The sequence below is a fragment of the Cygnus olor genome, chromosome 4 (genome assembly GCF_009769625.2).
Source record: "Cygnus olor isolate bCygOlo1 chromosome 4, bCygOlo1.pri.v2, whole genome shotgun sequence".
Taxonomy (NCBI): domain Eukaryota; kingdom Metazoa; phylum Chordata; class Aves; order Anseriformes; family Anatidae; genus Cygnus; species Cygnus olor.
In genome coordinates, this window is record NC_049172.1 from 47485543 (window position 1) to 47502751 (window position 17209).

Below are 17209 nucleotides of genomic sequence, written 5' to 3' on the forward strand. Positions count from 1 at the left end.
GGAGGAACAGACAGCTCCTGCAGAAAGACACCTAATATACAAATTCACTGAGATAGGTCTCTTGACAAACGCTGCTAATCAGAACAAGCTTCTAAGATACACCAGCTTGACTTTGGAAGAAGAACAAACTGCAAGTAAATTACTTCCTCTTGAGGAGTGTGTAGAAAAATGATGGTGGAATATTCGCTCAGGGGGCTATGGATACAATGAGAGCACTGAATTATTCTTAGTATGCTTCCCAGTCTGAATTCAAATGATGAATTCTTTTTTCCTTTTCCTCCAATCACAAGACAAATTACCGCACTCCTGTCTGTCAGTGCTGCAGCTACAATTAAGCGAGGAATGGTGGGATTGCTCCCTCCATCTGTTCTCCACGGTCTCCTGTTAGCAGAGTGTCCAGTTATGGTTTTAAGCAACCCACATTCCCCAAACAGCCTTCCCACGCAAAAAGCAAGCGAGGCCCACAACTATTCATTTTTTAAGCTTGATCAAAACCATCTACATCCAGGTCAGTATGCTTGCTACTGCTCTGAAAGCACAGAAAATGACTACCTTATATCTGAAACATGAACGGGAACAAAAGAATATTCAAAGCTGTTCTTTGGGGTCTTAGACCAGTGTTATCTACTGGTAGAGCAGAGCCCGAGCCCAGGAGCAAGGCACCCCTCTGCGTGGAAGGAGCACAGATGCCAGCATCAATCTGTCACAAGAAAAGGGCTGTACGAAACAGAAAGAAGGCTCAAAGCGAGTATCAGTTTGAACTGGTCTCTCGACCCAATTTACAGCAGTCTCTGGTGGGGTGTGATGTCCAGTGTGTTACTATTTGAGGGGACCGTTCTAAGATGACTGAAGATGATTTCCTCACTGAGCCTACGTAAACACCAGCTTACCATTAGGACCACAAGAAACATAACATCAGGTGGGAAGGTGACAAGGTGACCAGGTTTGCTCAGTGACTAAACAACGGCGCAGCAAGCAGAGAGCCTCCTTTCTGACTAAGTGCTGAATCAAGGTTTAGAAAGATTATACTGACGAAACAATTATCAGATTCAGGACTAACACCACCAATTCCCCCATTTTCTGAGGCAAGTTCAGTCTGAGTCGTTTCATAGCAGGAACCCACTCATGCACTCAGATTGAACGACACTGCTTTGAAAATAGCGCCCCCTAACATTTTACAGAGAAATCAGACTTCCAGCTTATGGAGAGGTTTCTAGAGAACAAGGAATAATTCAAGTCTTCTCGAAAAAGAGCAGAGGGATTTCTTCTTTCTCAGGCAAAGCTACAGAGGAGGAGAAAAAACATGTCTTCATTTATTTATATTCATAATTGTTTGGGCTGAGAAAACAGCATGTTTCCAGCACATTTCCTAGTCTTGTTGAAAATAAAACAAAGACTCACAAGTGCCTCTCGATGATTTGTGGAGAAAGAAGTCCTGAAGCTAGAAATACAAGGCTAGAAGCTGTATACCAGATGTATATTTTTGGCCTAGTAATCCAGCGACAGACAATACACGTGCACTGAGGGAGATGCCCAAGCTCAGGCCCCGTCTGTACAGCACACTGCAGCGCAGCAGAGAGGGCCTGAAACAACTCCCAGGTCAGACCTGCATGCAGCAACACTCAGTGGTGAGCTTTACTCTACCACTGCTAGGTTGCCAAAGCATCCCTCCCAATTTACACCACCTTTGCCGAGAGATGGCAGCCTTCCATCCAGCAACTTCTGGAAGAAAGCTTGCTTAGTGCACACAGGCACTTCCCCTGAGTACCAAAGTTAGCATTGTAATTAGAAACTAAGGTCAGCCTTGAACAGAAGCCTGCCTGGAAAGTGCTCAAGACAAACACCTCGTAACACAGGCCACAAACGAGCGAGCCTGCCCTCCCTCACTTCAGGAGTGAGAGCTTTGTCCAGTGTGGGTTGCAAGATCCCATCTGAAGTGTACGCACGCAAATCCCAAGTGCTAATTATTCTGACGTTGCAAAAGTACAAATGATTACCTTTACAAGAATGATGAGTCTCGAAAACAAAAAGAAAGATTTTCTAACCCATCCCAGAGCATTATGCTAATTCATATCATATTATCCACCTAGATACTAAACAAGCTGTTGAACAAACACATCCATGTGCCCTTTCAAGTCACGTGAGGAAAGAAAAGCATGCTGTGTAAGCACCCAACAGCTGCCTACAACTGAGTCATTCCAACAGATACACTTGGCAAGATCCGACATGAAATCAAAAACTACAGGAACCTGGAAGCCCAGGCATGCCAAAACTGACAGACCGGCTACCAAAAGAGTGAGCCACTAAGACCACGACAGCTCAGCCTTAAGGTATGGTGTGCCAGGGAGAAACGGGAGCGTCAGGAAGGGGAGGGAAGGGGTCAGCCCCAGGTTCGGGACCTCCCTTGAAGTCACAGAGGAAGCGGCTTGTGGCAATGAAGGGGTCTCGTTTTTCCCCAGTAAAACCAAGCCTGTCCCAAATTCTGGCTGCAAATTTCACTACAAAGGTTTCATTTTAGTTGAAAGAGCATCTTAAGTTGTTCGTCCCTGCTTTGCAAGCTCTCCACACGTTTCTTTCCCCAACTGATCACAGAGCCTAATGTTTCCCAGTGCCAGCACTGGTTACACTGGGCTACCTAAGGTATAAAACAGGAAACTGGACATGGTCTTGTAGATGGGATGAATATGGAGTTGTTGTTCCTCAAGCAGAAGTTAGTCGTTCTCCACAAGCTGCACTTCAGTCCTCAGAGGACTTGCAGTCCCACAGAAAACTGCTGTTTCCTCCAGTGATTCTTACCTGGGAATTCAGTTTCTCTGGTGACACTTCAAGCATTTCTTTCTAATCTTCTTGCCAGAAATGACATTTTCTGATTTATCAAGGGCTGCGTATAAGGTACGCCTACATATACCTTTAACTACCTGTGCAAGTGTGTGCTTGAAGGGTTATACATTTGTATTATTACCGAGGGAAACATGCTCTCAGCTAACAGCACGGGTACCTAGTTGATTTGCACAACTGCAACTAGCATGGAACAACTGCAGTCATGGTTGTGTTCCTGTAAACACAACTCTTATTTATTAAAATATGACCCATAACTCCTGCTGTTTAGAAATAATACAGAGTATGTATCGAGTCCCAACAAATACGTCTACTTCATTATACTCCTGTTTGCTCTGTATGCAACTCTGGAAGAAATGTGTCAGACACAACCACCAGGCCAGACCACAAGCGCTGGGCTGAGAAATCAAACTACTGCAGTCAAAAATCAACATCATCTTGACTGTTACAAGTATGTAGATATGTGTGCAAGTGCATATACATATATATTATATATATATATACATACACACAAAAATAATAGTCCAACACATACAGCATGTATACGAACGTGCTTGTGTCTATAAAACTGTACCACGTTGACAAAACAGACACAAAAAGAGAACAGCAGTTTGACTTGTTATGAGAAAAATAAAAAGCTTATGGATCTACTAAAAAAAGCTTGCAAGACATCCCAAGATGACTTACAATTAGCAGAAAATGATTTGTATGCATGTTTATATTCTTTTAAAAGTACAAAGACATTAATAAGTATCACAGTTAAAATCCTTTCCTCCTTTACTGACCTGCCAAAACCTCAGTTCCAGATCGCACAGGTCTCCAAAAGTAATGACATCACTAGCACCTGAAGTAACATCAAGAATGCAGCTTGCAGGATAAACACAGCACTCTGGTCTCAGATGTTGGCAAGTAAATAGCTTGAGTTCACATTTCAGTCAGAAAAGAAAGAGAAGAGAGCGCTAGCGCTCTGAAAAGGGCTGGGGAAGCTGTGATAGCCGAAAGCAAAACTGCAACAAAGAAAAACTACTGAGCAACCGTAATGAGAGGCATCACTTCAAGTTACGTTTGCTGCATTCTCACTTCAGTGCATAAAGACTCAGACTGAAGACAGCTAGAAACCAAGCACTAGTTAAAACATAAATGACCAGTAAAGGTGTACATAAACTAAACCAAATAGCCTCAAAATACCTTTCTCTAATTATAAAAAGGTTTGGATAAGTGATTCTTGAGCTGGTCAGCAATGAGCCTACCACAGCTGAGCAACCGCCATTATTTCAGAGAGGATTTTAATGCTCCATGAGTAAAGTAGCTCATCCCACATGTACAATATATTCAAAACCCAACTGCATCTAACTGACAGGAGCATTACAGCAGCTATTAGCATAAAACAAAATAAAACCTATTCAGTGGCAGATTAATAGAGAAAAACAGAATGAAACACAAATACCTTCAGTGTTGTTTTTTGTCCAGTTATTCCACAATTCTGTGCTGAGGGATGAAACAGTAATAGCTGATTCTTCACTCAGTGCCCCCATTGCTGTGTAATGCAAATAGATGCTTACTGTAACAGAAAAACTCAGCGTATCTATTCAAGGTTCATTTCATTCAGAAAGCATTTACCCACTTATTACAAATTCTGATGCAATGCAGAAAAGTAATAACAGCTCATGTAAAGTGTTCCTGCCTCAAACCTCCTTTTGTCACTGAATAATTATTATGATTGTGGGGAAAAAAAAACAACATTATCATTTGCAGAAATCCAAAATCCATCTCCATTCAATTATCTATACAACTTATGACAAGACTACCTGCAATATATTACAGACGATATTACACCTACTTAACAAAGTAGCCTCTTTTCCAAGTCTAAATTATTATTTATCTGTTAAAAACTTCGTCGAGGTTCATATTAACTAAAACAATGCTGCTTCACAACGTCTTTGCATGTTTTCCACTCCTACTGCTTATTTCAGATAGAGTGAGCTCTTGCTCCAGAAAGCCCAGTGTACTATGACATAGAAAAGCCCCCTCCAAACCTACCTTTCAGCAAAATATAAATTAGCATTCCAAATGCCATTGCAAGCAGCTGCTTTAGCACCTTTTCAATTCTTCTTTCCAGGTAGCTCGTTTGCTCTGCTTATCTGTGCTCCCGTGTGTTTTCTCTTGCACTTATATGCCATGAAGCGTCATCTGCTGTTCTCGCCAATCAAAAAAAGGTGCATCTGGCAACAACCTCAGCCCCCAGGGCAACCACACATTTATTTAGGAAACTACTATTATCTAGCATTGGGATCAGGTTTTCTTTTGAAACCCTAGTTTCCTATTACCTGTGGGCATTATTGTGCATGCAAAGATGCAGTTTTCAAGAGACCTGGTATGTGCCAGAGCAGATCAATGAAATACAGCAAAAACAGAAGCGAGCAAAACAAACAAAAAAGATGTATCGTGAACAATGTGCTCTTTCCTTCCCTTAGCAATGCAAGTCTTGAGTTAATTCTAGGCGGATGGTCAACATTCAGCTTGCTGCCATGGATTTCAGGAAGCGGGGTCCAGCCCCTGCTTTGCCCCGGTCCCTTCCGTGCCCCAGTTCCCTGCTATCCCGACGAGGAACTGCAAGTGCAGCTAGTGCAAGGAGTAGGAAGCGATCAGACACACAGATAACGGATGATGTTCTCCAGCAGTGACTGCCAGCAAGAGGCCTTTGATCACAGGCTCTGGCGAGCCGGAGGGGCATGCTAACCACTTCGCATTCAGCCTACCCTGCGCACAGGCCTCTGAAGCAAGGCAGGGCACCAGCCCCATCGGAGTCTGTGGTTGTGCAGGGTGGCAGGTGGGAGCTGGCAGAGCACAGAGAAAACAAAGGAGAGAGAAAATACTGGCTGAAAGAGGAGGCTGTACTAGGCCATGCCATCATTCCTGCTGCCTCTATCCAGCCACGAGAGCGCATCGCTCCCCTTTCAAGGAAGTGGGTAGCATAATGAGACCAATCATGGTTTTTACAGCAAGTATTTGTAGGTCTTTAAGACATACCTGACACACACAGTTCTTGTACTAAGCCGCTCTCGACAGCCCTAAATACTCTCCTTTGTCACAGGCAACTTGGAACAAGTAGGACTGGTCCCTCCGAAGGGTTCTTAGGCAGCCAGACGCACTAGAGTAGATCATCAGAAAGGCCCAGTTCAGTAACATAAAATCACTTCAACATCCCCAAAATTCTTGACTCTCACCCCAAGAAAACTGCTAACTTCACCCCAACTTGCAGTTTCTCGACTGTGAGCTCTGAGCAACAAAAAACTTATCACAACTGGTTTAAAAAACAAAAAACACACAAAACCTTCTGATAGATGCCCTAATAACTCCGGTCAGCTCAAGTTCTCCCTCTATACCACACTCTCCTCAATGATCTATGGGATTAAATCTAACCACTTCATAAGTTCAGGGAAAAACACAAGCTAGTTATGCACATTTTAATTATGCGTTCTCCTGCTCATGGACTGCATTCCAGGAGGCTTTTCCCTTCCTTCGGTATCCTGAATTGCCACATGCCTGCACACTGATCTAGTGCAGCTTGTGCACTCCCCGGATCGACGGGAGCATGTATGCCTTCCTGGATAACCTTTGCTATCAGTCCCAAGCAGGGGTAAGTCTCATGAGCCTTCCTTTCAACACACATCTACACAATGGGAACTTAATCCGGCTTGAATCCGAGAGGCGGCTTCATCATTAGGCAACAGAGCTGGGCGCGGTAGGCCTGCAAGAAGGGTTCAGCAGACGAGGCCGCGCGGCTGTCCGCCACGGGGTGTTTGTGCTCGGACCAGACCTGACTGGGTCCTGGCACACGAGCATGCTTTTCAGGCTGGAAACAGGCTGTTCCCCCTGGATGTCACAGCGGAGAGTGCTCTCACAGATGCGTCTGGCAGCTCACAGAATGGCACGCTGCTGAGCAAAACCTCCATCTTGCTGGCTTTTGTGCAACGCTAACTCACCCATGAGAGGTGAAAAGAGAAAAAGCTGAAGATGCACAATAAACTGCTTGCAGTATATGAAAGAGGCACACTCATTCGAGTGACACAAGCAAAATGCCTTAGGTTGTTCTTCTGCCAAAAATGCGGAGTCCATTTTCAGTTAAAGCAAAGAAAATGAATGTCAATTCAGGAAAGCAACGTGAACAAACTAAATAATGACTGAACAAGCAAAACACTAACAACGTTCCACTCTTAATGCGCTGAAAAAGAAAAAACAACACAAACTGTATTAACATTTGCCACAGAAAGATCTGCAGAACTGAACAAGTTTTATTCCACCACAGCCCATGATGGGTTGACCAACTGCTTAATTTAAACAGATAAGCAAGTGTCTGCACTATTGCTTCCACATGCTTAGTAATGCATCTGTGAAGCTATTTTACAAAAACTACATTAAGCAAAACTCTCAGAAAGACCATCAGAAGATCAAGTAGCACAGAAACAATGATCCATTTCCTTCTTTTTATTATAGCAAGCATTTTTTTTAAATAAACAGAGGCAATATTGAGTCACACTTCTTTTTCCTCCCCATTCAAGTAATCTTGAGTCTGATGGCATACACCAAAGGCTCATGACTAAAATAAAGTTTGCCCAAATGAGATAAATTTATGAAGACAACAGCCCAAACTGATTCCCACTGACTTCAGTGGGAACTGGGGTTGGCTCTTCAAGTCAATAGTGCATACACTCAGTAAACTTGGCATCTTCACAGTAATGCCACCTGAAATTTTATATTGCATGAGACTATTCTGGATCTGTCTTTGGAACTAAAAGATTAAGGTATAGAAACATACTGCTAATTATCCCTCTTCCCACTTATTTTCACAGTCTCTATTTCCTTTTAACGCAAGCATCTCATTATCCCACCTAGTTCTCCCTAAGCAGCAAAATGTTGTAAACAAGTAAAGGGCTCAGCCTTCCATCATGAACTGAAATCCTTCATGCTGTTTCAGAAAACAAGAGAACAAGTAAATTATTTCAAATTCCAATACAAATATTTCCATCATGGATAAACTTTTGCTTCTCTCTTTCTCTCCCCCCGTGTCATACAAATGTACATTAAAAGCAGCTTTAACAACATTCTATCCAGGTAAAGTCCAATCCAATCAAGTCACCTATTCAAAGCTTTTTTTTTTTTTTTTTTTTTTTTTGTAGGTACCGTGTGTGAAAACATAGTCAAACAAATCCAGACATCCAGGCAAGAAAACAATTCTGGCCTCAATTCTAGGTGCCTACTCATGCAGTCCTCTTGAATACATTTAAGAGGAGAGTTTAGCCAATGTTTAAGTACACAACTGTTTTAAAATGCATACTGAGCATTTGCATTAATTGCCAACATTACTGCCTGACAGGTGAAACAAATTCCAGTCTTTCATTCCTTTCAGATTTAAGATTGATGCTATCTAAATGTTTACCAAAAAATATAATATTCAAGATTTCAAATTACACCCGGAGTGCTCCATGACATCAGAACCCAACCCAAAAGATATCCAGCAAGCTGAAATCTAGTTTTTGTACATTTTAAACAAGATTGAGGGTCCCAAGTATTTAAATAAACTCGACAATAGCACCCCATCTCAAAATAAACAGGTATATTTGTAATTCAAGATTTGTTCTTCATTTTCACACACGCAGTTGACCACCACCAATACATCAGCAAAGGTCGCATTCTCCAATTCAGCAAGTCAGTGGGAGGTAACACAAAGTATCTTAACATTTTGTAAACCATCACCTTCAATATGGTTTACATGAAAAAATAAATACAATGTAGAAATAAATATCTTTGTAGTAAAAAATAAAGGTTTTGTATGTCAATAAATAGAACAACTTGGATTCTTCTTCCAAGACAGCCTGCTTGCTCTAGTAAATGAGCTTTTTAGCAACTATGAGGGTGTTCTTCAGAAGCATTGCAACAGTCATAGGTCCCACCCCTCCTGGCACTGGAGTGATAAAGCCAGCTTTCTTCTTTACTTCTAGGAGAAAAGAGAGAGGAAAAAAAAAAGAAAAGGTATTGACTAAGAACATGTCCAAAAACGTTTTTCTCCTTCATTTGTCCACATATGCCTAACTGGTATCAAGCATGAAGGCCCATAACTCGGACAGGACTGGAGCACATGGGAAAAGTTAAGGCAGAAGTCTTGTTACAACCATGGTAGTCTCGGGATACAGTCAGGACCAGAGATGTGAGGTAGTGCTGTTGATTTGAATATTACTATCCAGGGGCTATTTTCAGGGCATAGCTTCACAATCTGCTTAAGCCAATCTACCTGCAGAAGGCTGCCCTTTCCTCAAGGGAGGAAACTCCCACCAAACTGTCCTGGCAAGTGGCACTTTTTGACTTCTTGACCTGGATGACCAGCTGACCCCACAACACCTCGGTGCTACCAAGACAGGACCGCTCCGGGAAGGCAGCTCTGCACCTGCCAACCCTGATGCCACCGTCAATATCCCAAGGATCTCCTTCTGAAGGCAAAATGTTAATGGCCCAAAGCAAACCTATTCCTGAGGAGCTGCAAGAAGAGCAGAACGCTACCAAAACTGACAGCAAAGCACAAGCAACAGTTGTCACTTCTTTAGCCTCTTTCCCTCCCTCCAGTTTGCTGCTTCTAACAAAGACATTGTACCATCATAAAAAAGAGCTTAAGAAAAATGTAGTGGGAGAGTACAGTTTCCTGGCTGATTTGTTTTTTGCTTCCTAAGGTGGATAAAGAACAATAAATACAACTGTGCTTGAGAAAAAACAGATTGCAGTGGCAAAATTCCCACTGCAATGGCAACCATAAATACTCAGCTCCCCCAGAAAAGTTTTATTTAAAATTTTATTTATTTATTTGTTTTAAAAAAGCACCACCACAAAACAGTGTTACTAGGGTGCCTATACTGAAGTGGAGGCACTGATTTTATTTAAGTCTCAAAGAAAAAAATGAATTAGCTCCAACGACATAACATGTCAGACTAGCCAAAGTTAGCATATATCTCAAGTGCTCGTGCTAAGAGATCAGTATGCCTGTATTTTTTTGACGCATTTAAGGTAATACCCATTGAGTTCAACTCTTTGCATGAAGAATCAATATCATGTAGCAAAAAGTCCTGATGTATTTACTGTGCAAGATATAATCAACTGAAATTTCAGGTTACTTGTAAAGGAATTTTATGCATCTGGCTGGGAATTCATTGCATGACAAACTGTAATGAGCAGTTATTTGCTAATAATGGTTAGTCCAAATGGCATATTACTGAGTACTATGAAGTTTTTTTCCAAGCGCCATTGTGAACCCTCTCCCTTGCTTAGAAACAATTTCCTGGAAACTCACATTCACCCTGCTGTCACCACGTGTCTCAAATGAAGTGGGGAAAGAAGCCGCAAGCTTGCCACATAGATGCAGTCTATAGTGAATCTGACTATTTGAAAAGCATCATTTTTGACGGGGTGCGCACACATACACAGAAAACACCAAGCAAGAGCAACCCTGAAGCTACAGCCATTTCAGGCTGGAGATGAGGAGACATTTCTTCTCAGAAAAGAGTGGTCAGGCATTGGAATGGGCCGCCCAAGGAAGTGGTGGCATCACTGTCCCTGTGGGTGTTTAAGGAGAGGTTGGACGTGGTGCTTAGGGACATGGATTAGTGGGTGACACTGGTGGTAGGGGGATGGTTGGACCAGATGATCTTGGAGGTCTTCTCCAACCTTAACGATTCTGTGATATCCACTGAACCCACTATGGAGCAGAATCTATACCTAACCCTGAGAAGCAATCAATGGATGGAAGATTTGGCAGCTTGATTTTGGAACAAGCAGCATATCCTGCCTCTGCTTTAAGTATATTCCTCTTCAAAGTACGTGGCGCTTCACTGTTCTGAATAACAAGCTCTTAGAAAAACTAACAGAAAAGAATTTGAAAACCTGGATATTATCTTCTTGAGCAAAACGTTTATTAAGACTTTCAGGGAGGTTAAATGGAATGAAAACCACCGTCTGAACTCCTCAATGCAGGGCCCTAACAACTGGATTCGCAGAAGTTAATGGCAAATATCTCATTGAACTGAAGAGCAGAAGATTAAGCCTTGCTGAGGAGAGTTGCTAATTACAGCTGAGAAGGTTTTAATTACTCTGCTGATTGGTACCACCAGATATACTACTAAAAATTTGGAAAGCTAAACAAATTGCAATGTGGGTTGTTTTTTTTTAATGTAAGTTGTAAGAAAGAAATTAAATCTCCTATGACAGTTATTCTTAGTATTTTCAAACACAAATAATTTGTCTTATTAGTTATACTATTTTGAACTACCTACTGTTTGAGATGGGTGTTTATGGTTAACATAGTTACTGCAAATTCCCAAGTCAATGTCATAATTATTGAAATGTACCCACATCTGAAGTGAACACCGTAACAATTAACATACAAAATGTTTTAGACATTTTAAATTGAAATAAGCCTATTTCCATGGCAATGTTACATGTTTCTCTTTGCGGTGTTATTCAGAATACTCCTATCTTACTTACAAAGAGGTGCAGTCCAGAGCTCGACCATGCCTCACCGAAAGAAAGCCTTCTAATGAACATCATGGACAACATCCATCGCCTCTAGTGCTAGTAACTGTACTCAGGAGTAAACACAGAGCATACTGTTTTCACAAGTTGTTGGGAAATTTCTCTACCATACTCTATCATTATGGAAATAGCTGTGGGTCAGCCTGGCAGAAGCCTTATTTTATATCAGCTAGAATACAACCACCTGGATATCTTATTCACAAAAGCTAATCCAGATTTTTAAATGAACAGGTGTCTAAGTTACGGAACTAACATCTGATAGATCTCCACCTATACGAGTTAACATCCATCTGGTGAACGCAATTCTCCAAGATGAATGCCAGTGATCAAAGGGGGGAAAGTAACCTGGCCCTTAAAAACATAGATAGATTTTCCTTTCCTTGCGAAGTGTAGTTGGCCAAACGGTCCTAAAACAGCACTTTGGTGTGACCGATCTCATGTCAGCACATCAGATGCTGCACTGTTGGTTCCTTCAGAAGGTCTTGTTTCTGCCTCTCAGCAACAGTAACACTTTGTCCCTAGCTTTAACTTGGCTTTCTGGAGGTGCGTGCAGTTCTCCCAGACATTTCTCTGGCCATTTTGAAAATGTCGGTATACAAATCAGGTGCCTATGGGGGAGGAGCTGCTATTTTGCAGCTTCTTTAGAATCTGAAAATCTTCCTTTGATTCTTCAGAAGAAATGAAATGTAGATTATTTCCTTGAAAAACAGGATCCACTGCTTTGGAAACAGCCCTTCATTCCTACGTCCCTTTAAAGCTAAGAACATCAGACACCTAATAGGGTTAATCACACAAACCAAGGGCAAGTCTCAACCTGAATGCAATTCTGGGTCTTGTGCATCTGCATTAAGTGATGCAGAATAATTCCTGCCTAAGCATTGTTTCCACACAGCTTTATTAGTCCCTGTAAAGCTTCTCTGGGATCACTGCATCCATGCAGCACTGCACAAGTGTAAATCACATGCCCAGCACTGACAGTAGATACCCCATGCTCTGCTCTACACACACTTTGGGATTATTCACTGTGCACCGTGGGATACCATTCAGCTAACACACACCCCATTTCTCACAATTCCTTCTTTTCGATATTATCCACTAATGATCTCCAGCAGAAAATTATGCAGCATGGCTACTTTCAAATTCAGCTCATTAGCAGAAACAGGTGGATGGAATATTGCAATAGCCCTGGGATAATAAGCAGTGGCAGCAGAAATTCAAGATGCTAATGATTACTTCCTTAGACCCCTGCATGACACATAGACTCCTCTGTGAGGGAGTACCCAAACTCTTCTATCCAAAAGCTTACTGCCAGCAGTCAGTGATTGCTCTGTCTGACCTTCTGGCAGTCACAACCCAGTGCTAACATTCCTATCAAGCAAAATGTTCTGCCCACAACCCTCCTCAGAAGCATCCAGCCATTGCAACTAGTAGCCTACTCAACTATGAAAATAGCCAACATGCCACTATTTTGAAATGGAAAGAATGATGATTTCAGAATTTGCAAAACAACATGGTTTCTTGCATTAGCAAAGTGTAACAACAGGCAATGTTACCCCTGATTTTTGCCAAGGAACAACATGGTGACAGGATTACAAAGACTGGACTTGTAGTACCGGGACTTGTATTACTTGCAGAAAGAATGCCACTTCTTCAAAATGAACTGGAAAAAAAAAAGCAGTAGCGAAAGCAGCTGGAACATCCACATTCTATTTTCATGACCGCTGTTTGGATAAGCGGCATAGAGAGATATGTTGGAAAGGATTCAACAGTCTGTGAAGAAGCCTACAGCCTGGAAGGTAGCACAGCGAACGCAGAGCGGCAGCAAACAACCGTCGGAAGTAACTGCTGTCACAAAGCCTGGACATCCGCATCCCACAAACCCTAGCTGAGACAACTGCAGAGCCCCCATTTCCACCAAGGAATTGGCTTCAAATATAAATCTTTTCTCTACCTGAACAAATCTCAGAAACTTGTCAACTCGCCCGATGGCTTGGTAGCAGTTAGTCCTGTAGCTCATCAGGACAGGATCCATTTCCCTGGTTTTTATTAAACTGATGTGCTTGCTCCATCTGGTAGTGCTACAGGAGCCTGGTGCATTCTCCTCCTTAACAACATTCAACACATCCCTTCCCTCGTTTTCCTGCAGTCACTGTGTCTGATCATCCCTACTTGAAAGGGGATTTATAATACATGCCAACCACTGTTCACTGTACTGATGGTTTGTCAGGGTACTCCCCTCTGCTGTTCAGTACCAGGAACCTCTCCCTGCTCCTGGTTGGGCACCTCTTGTCCAAAATCTGTTATACTGTCTAGGCATTAGAGAACAATTCTCATTTATAAACCCCTCCACTGATATTCCAACTATATCACTTAGAAAGCTTTCTTAAATAAAAAGTTGTCTTCACAGGTACACAATAAAGACTCAAAAACAGAGTATTAGCACCTGCTTGTCAAAAATATGGGAAGAATCACACAGAAATGTAGTCAGCAAGGTGTTTTGCTCTTTAAGGAAACTACACTACCTTTCTATACACTTCAGTCTCACAGGCCCGTTCCAATTCGTTTTCGGATACTATTAGTGATCTGCATTTTTGACATGTTTTGCCCAACACCACAAAGACTTGGGTACCCCACGAACAGCACGACAATTCAGCAGTAACACCACCTCCTAATGAGCTGGAAAAGCTGCAGTGGCAATTCATGTACCAAAGCTCCTTCCTGGTTCTACTACAAACATCCACGGCCATGTCACCAGGAGCCTTGGAAAAGGCCACTCTCAGGCAGCTGCTACCAGGAGCGCCTGTGGGTGATGGCAGCAAACTGAGGGAAGCCTTGCAGCTGCTTTTTGGGGCCCAGCTCAGGAAGCAGCTCTGAATGTTGTGCTTTTGGAAAATAGCCACTATCGCCTGGAAGGTCTGCTACCAGCACTGGTCAGGTAGCAGAGCAGGGAGGTGAGCAGCTCTTTGAGGCTCCTCTGTAACAAGGGTTAGCTCCTACATTGGTGTGCTGCCACCCTGCTCTACCAGTCACACCTGGAAACGGTGCTCCACCCAGAAGAGCTGTTTCAGTTAAATGCTCTGTGTAAGCTGCTGGTTTATTTCTCTTTCCTGGTCCTCACAGCCCTCCTCTCCCTTTAGCTTTAATGCTGTGGCAACAAAAGCCCTATAAAACAGGGCCAGCTACACCCACACGAGCATTATCCTGTTCACCAAAACATGTGCCCCTTTCTGTGACTGAAGTTTGCTGCCTGAAAGTAACTCAAGTGGCGCTGGTGATGATCTAAGGATGACACCGCTTCTCATCCTTCCTTGTGGTGGCTCCCGGAAGTTCAAAGACAACCCCTCCCTGGTCCAAATATTTTGGCAAGTTCTTAACATAAATAGGAGCACACTGAACATGCTGTGCTGGTGACTTGGATGACATGCAGTCTAGAACACCCCAGCAACATCGAGCTGGGTATCTCGGAGCTGCACGGTTTACCTCCACCTAAATGCATAGTGTTTTCTCTCTTGCTCTTCTAGGTATCTTAGAACTGCACATAAAAGTGTTCTGGACAAAATACAATCTTTTTAATGTGAACAATTTGGAGCACAAAAATAAAGAGGATCTTTAGGGAAAAATCACAAGTATTATTTGAAGACATCCCAAAACACAGCCTGGGATTTTTGCCCAGAACGAACAGGTAAGCCTGGAAAGTGCAAAGGTTCCAGATGCCACCACCACCAAGCCAGCCACTTGAGCAGCTGTAAACATGATATTTAGGTGACCGATACAGTTAAATTGCTTTCAGCAAACTAAACCATCTCATCGTTTCTTCTGATGTAGTGGAGTTTAAAGGACAGCCAGAGTGTGTTCCTTAGCTTCAGAGGGTGTACACACACACAGCAGCAGTCGGTCCTCAGGCCACCGTGGGAAGTGCTGTCACCAGCGAGGTCTCCGGCTGCAGGTGACTGCATGCAGCTCAAGCTGCCTACAGCCCGAGTGGACGTGACTCTAACACTTGCAGATTTTAGAACATATTTCAGAACTGCAAAACTCATTTTCAACTGCTATCAAATTCTCTTGGCCTGTGGTAAGAATTTTTTCCTTCAGGTACTTCTTATACTGAATTTATGAATGAAGTTCATTAAAAAAGACAGTTATTTCAAGTGTCATCCCCTTGTTATTAGGGATCAACTCCTGTTTCAAACCTGCTCCCTAGATTAGAAGACAGCATCCAAGTATTGCTAAGATATTACAAAGGAATCAAAACAGTTTCCATCCACCTCATCAGGTTTATTTCCTCTACCAGGGGTTTTTAGTCCAATGACCGGGTTAAGTCAGCCACCCCCAACCATTTCTTATAAATCAAGTTTAACCTCTGACTTGCCAGTTAAATCTCTTTCATACCACCAAACCCCCACTCCCACCCCAAACATCTTTCTACTTGAGGAAGGGGATGATGACAGAATAGATACTGGTGGGCTACTTTATGTTAAACAGGTGGCGTACGTCATGCCAGCTCGTGTACTTGGCCTTAAACTGCAAAAATCATTTTCACTTAAGCTTAAATATAAATTCAGTCAAGTGATCAACAGGAGGGAAAGGATAAAATGATTTAGTACATGAATACACTAGCTTGTTGCATTTCCTAACTGCCAAATCAGTGCTTGGCAAGGGTGACTTACTCTTCGGTATTTTGAACTGTATACACAGGGATAGTTTTTTTTGTTGTTAGAGATTTAGTGAAACTTTCACCGATACTAATGAACCAACAACAATTTCCCTTTGGCAATGCACAGTGAAATGCTACTTGGAGCTGCAGTGGCATAATCCAAGTTGAAGTTCCTCCCTCTTTTTTTGGATCTTCCCTCCCCCCAGGTAAAATCCTGAGAGCAACCCACAGCAGACATGACGAGACATATACAGTGCATTGCTGAAACTCTGAATCATGGCATGGCCATTGAATCTAGACTCATTACATTCAGAAGGTCATACATTTAAAGAAAACAAACAAAAAGGACACACTGTCAAGTTTCTGAAAGTCATATTGTTTTTCAAACATGCTAAAACAAACAAGCAAAAAGAAATCCTGAAACTCCTCTCTACTTCATTTTAGTTTATTTCTGAATACGGAAAACAACCTTTTAGTTGTGATGGTAGAAGCAGGGTAACAACTCAAAGAATTGTTCAAGTTGCACTCTAGAAAAATATTTCTAACAGAACTATTTTATACATCCAGTTATAAATTCCCAAATGCATGCTGAAACAATGACTTAGCTACACCCGTGCGGTTAATTTCATTGATTTTAGCAGACAGATATCATGTGTGATGAGTTATATACGCAGGAACTAAGCAAGTGATGTAATTTGAAATACATACAGTGGGCTAGAAACATTCTGAATATAATTAAGCTTTGAGACATTATGCCAGCCAAGATGTTAATAACTATGAAAAAAACCCTGTGGGTGATTTTCATACTTATCAAAATAAGGAACTGTTGAGAACCATTAATAATGTGGGTAAACGCTGTCTAAGCTTCCCACACAACTCTGCCAATAAGCTTTAATTTTCGACTGCAACAATCCTGCTATTCCAGTCTGGAGCTTCTCCAGAGCAGAGATATTTAATCCAATTACATTGTGAACTTGCTCTGCAACACATTAAACATAAAAAGATCAATATGTAACATCACATATTATCTCAGTTAGGCTTGCCTGGACCAAGATTTTAAAGAGCTGAAGATGAACCCACCTTAAACCTTAGTATAAAGGGTACTTCTGAACAAGAGGTTAACATTTTCAAAAATTTAAG

The 17209-nt window shown here is 42.1% G+C and overlaps 1 protein-coding gene across 6 annotated transcripts in view; it reads right to left on the bottom strand.

Moving 5' to 3' along the window:
• The window catches only part of LOC121070220 (probable bifunctional methylenetetrahydrofolate dehydrogenase/cyclohydrolase 2), a 48284-nt gene that overhangs the window by 2592 nt on the left and 28483 nt on the right, over positions 1 to 17209 (bottom strand). For 2 of the 6 annotated variants that reach the window (XM_040557045.1, XM_040557044.1), the window contains one exon: positions 8466 to 8836. The exons of 3 other annotated variants lie outside the window; for them this stretch is intronic. In XM_040557045.1, the coding sequence (XP_040412979.1) occupies positions 8724 to 8836 (113 nt within the window). In that variant the 3' untranslated portion in view covers positions 8466 to 8723. Of the gene's footprint in view, positions 1 to 8465; positions 8837 to 16498; positions 17049 to 17209 lie in introns of those variants that run through there. One more of the 6 variants, XM_040557043.1, reaches the window with a different exon arrangement.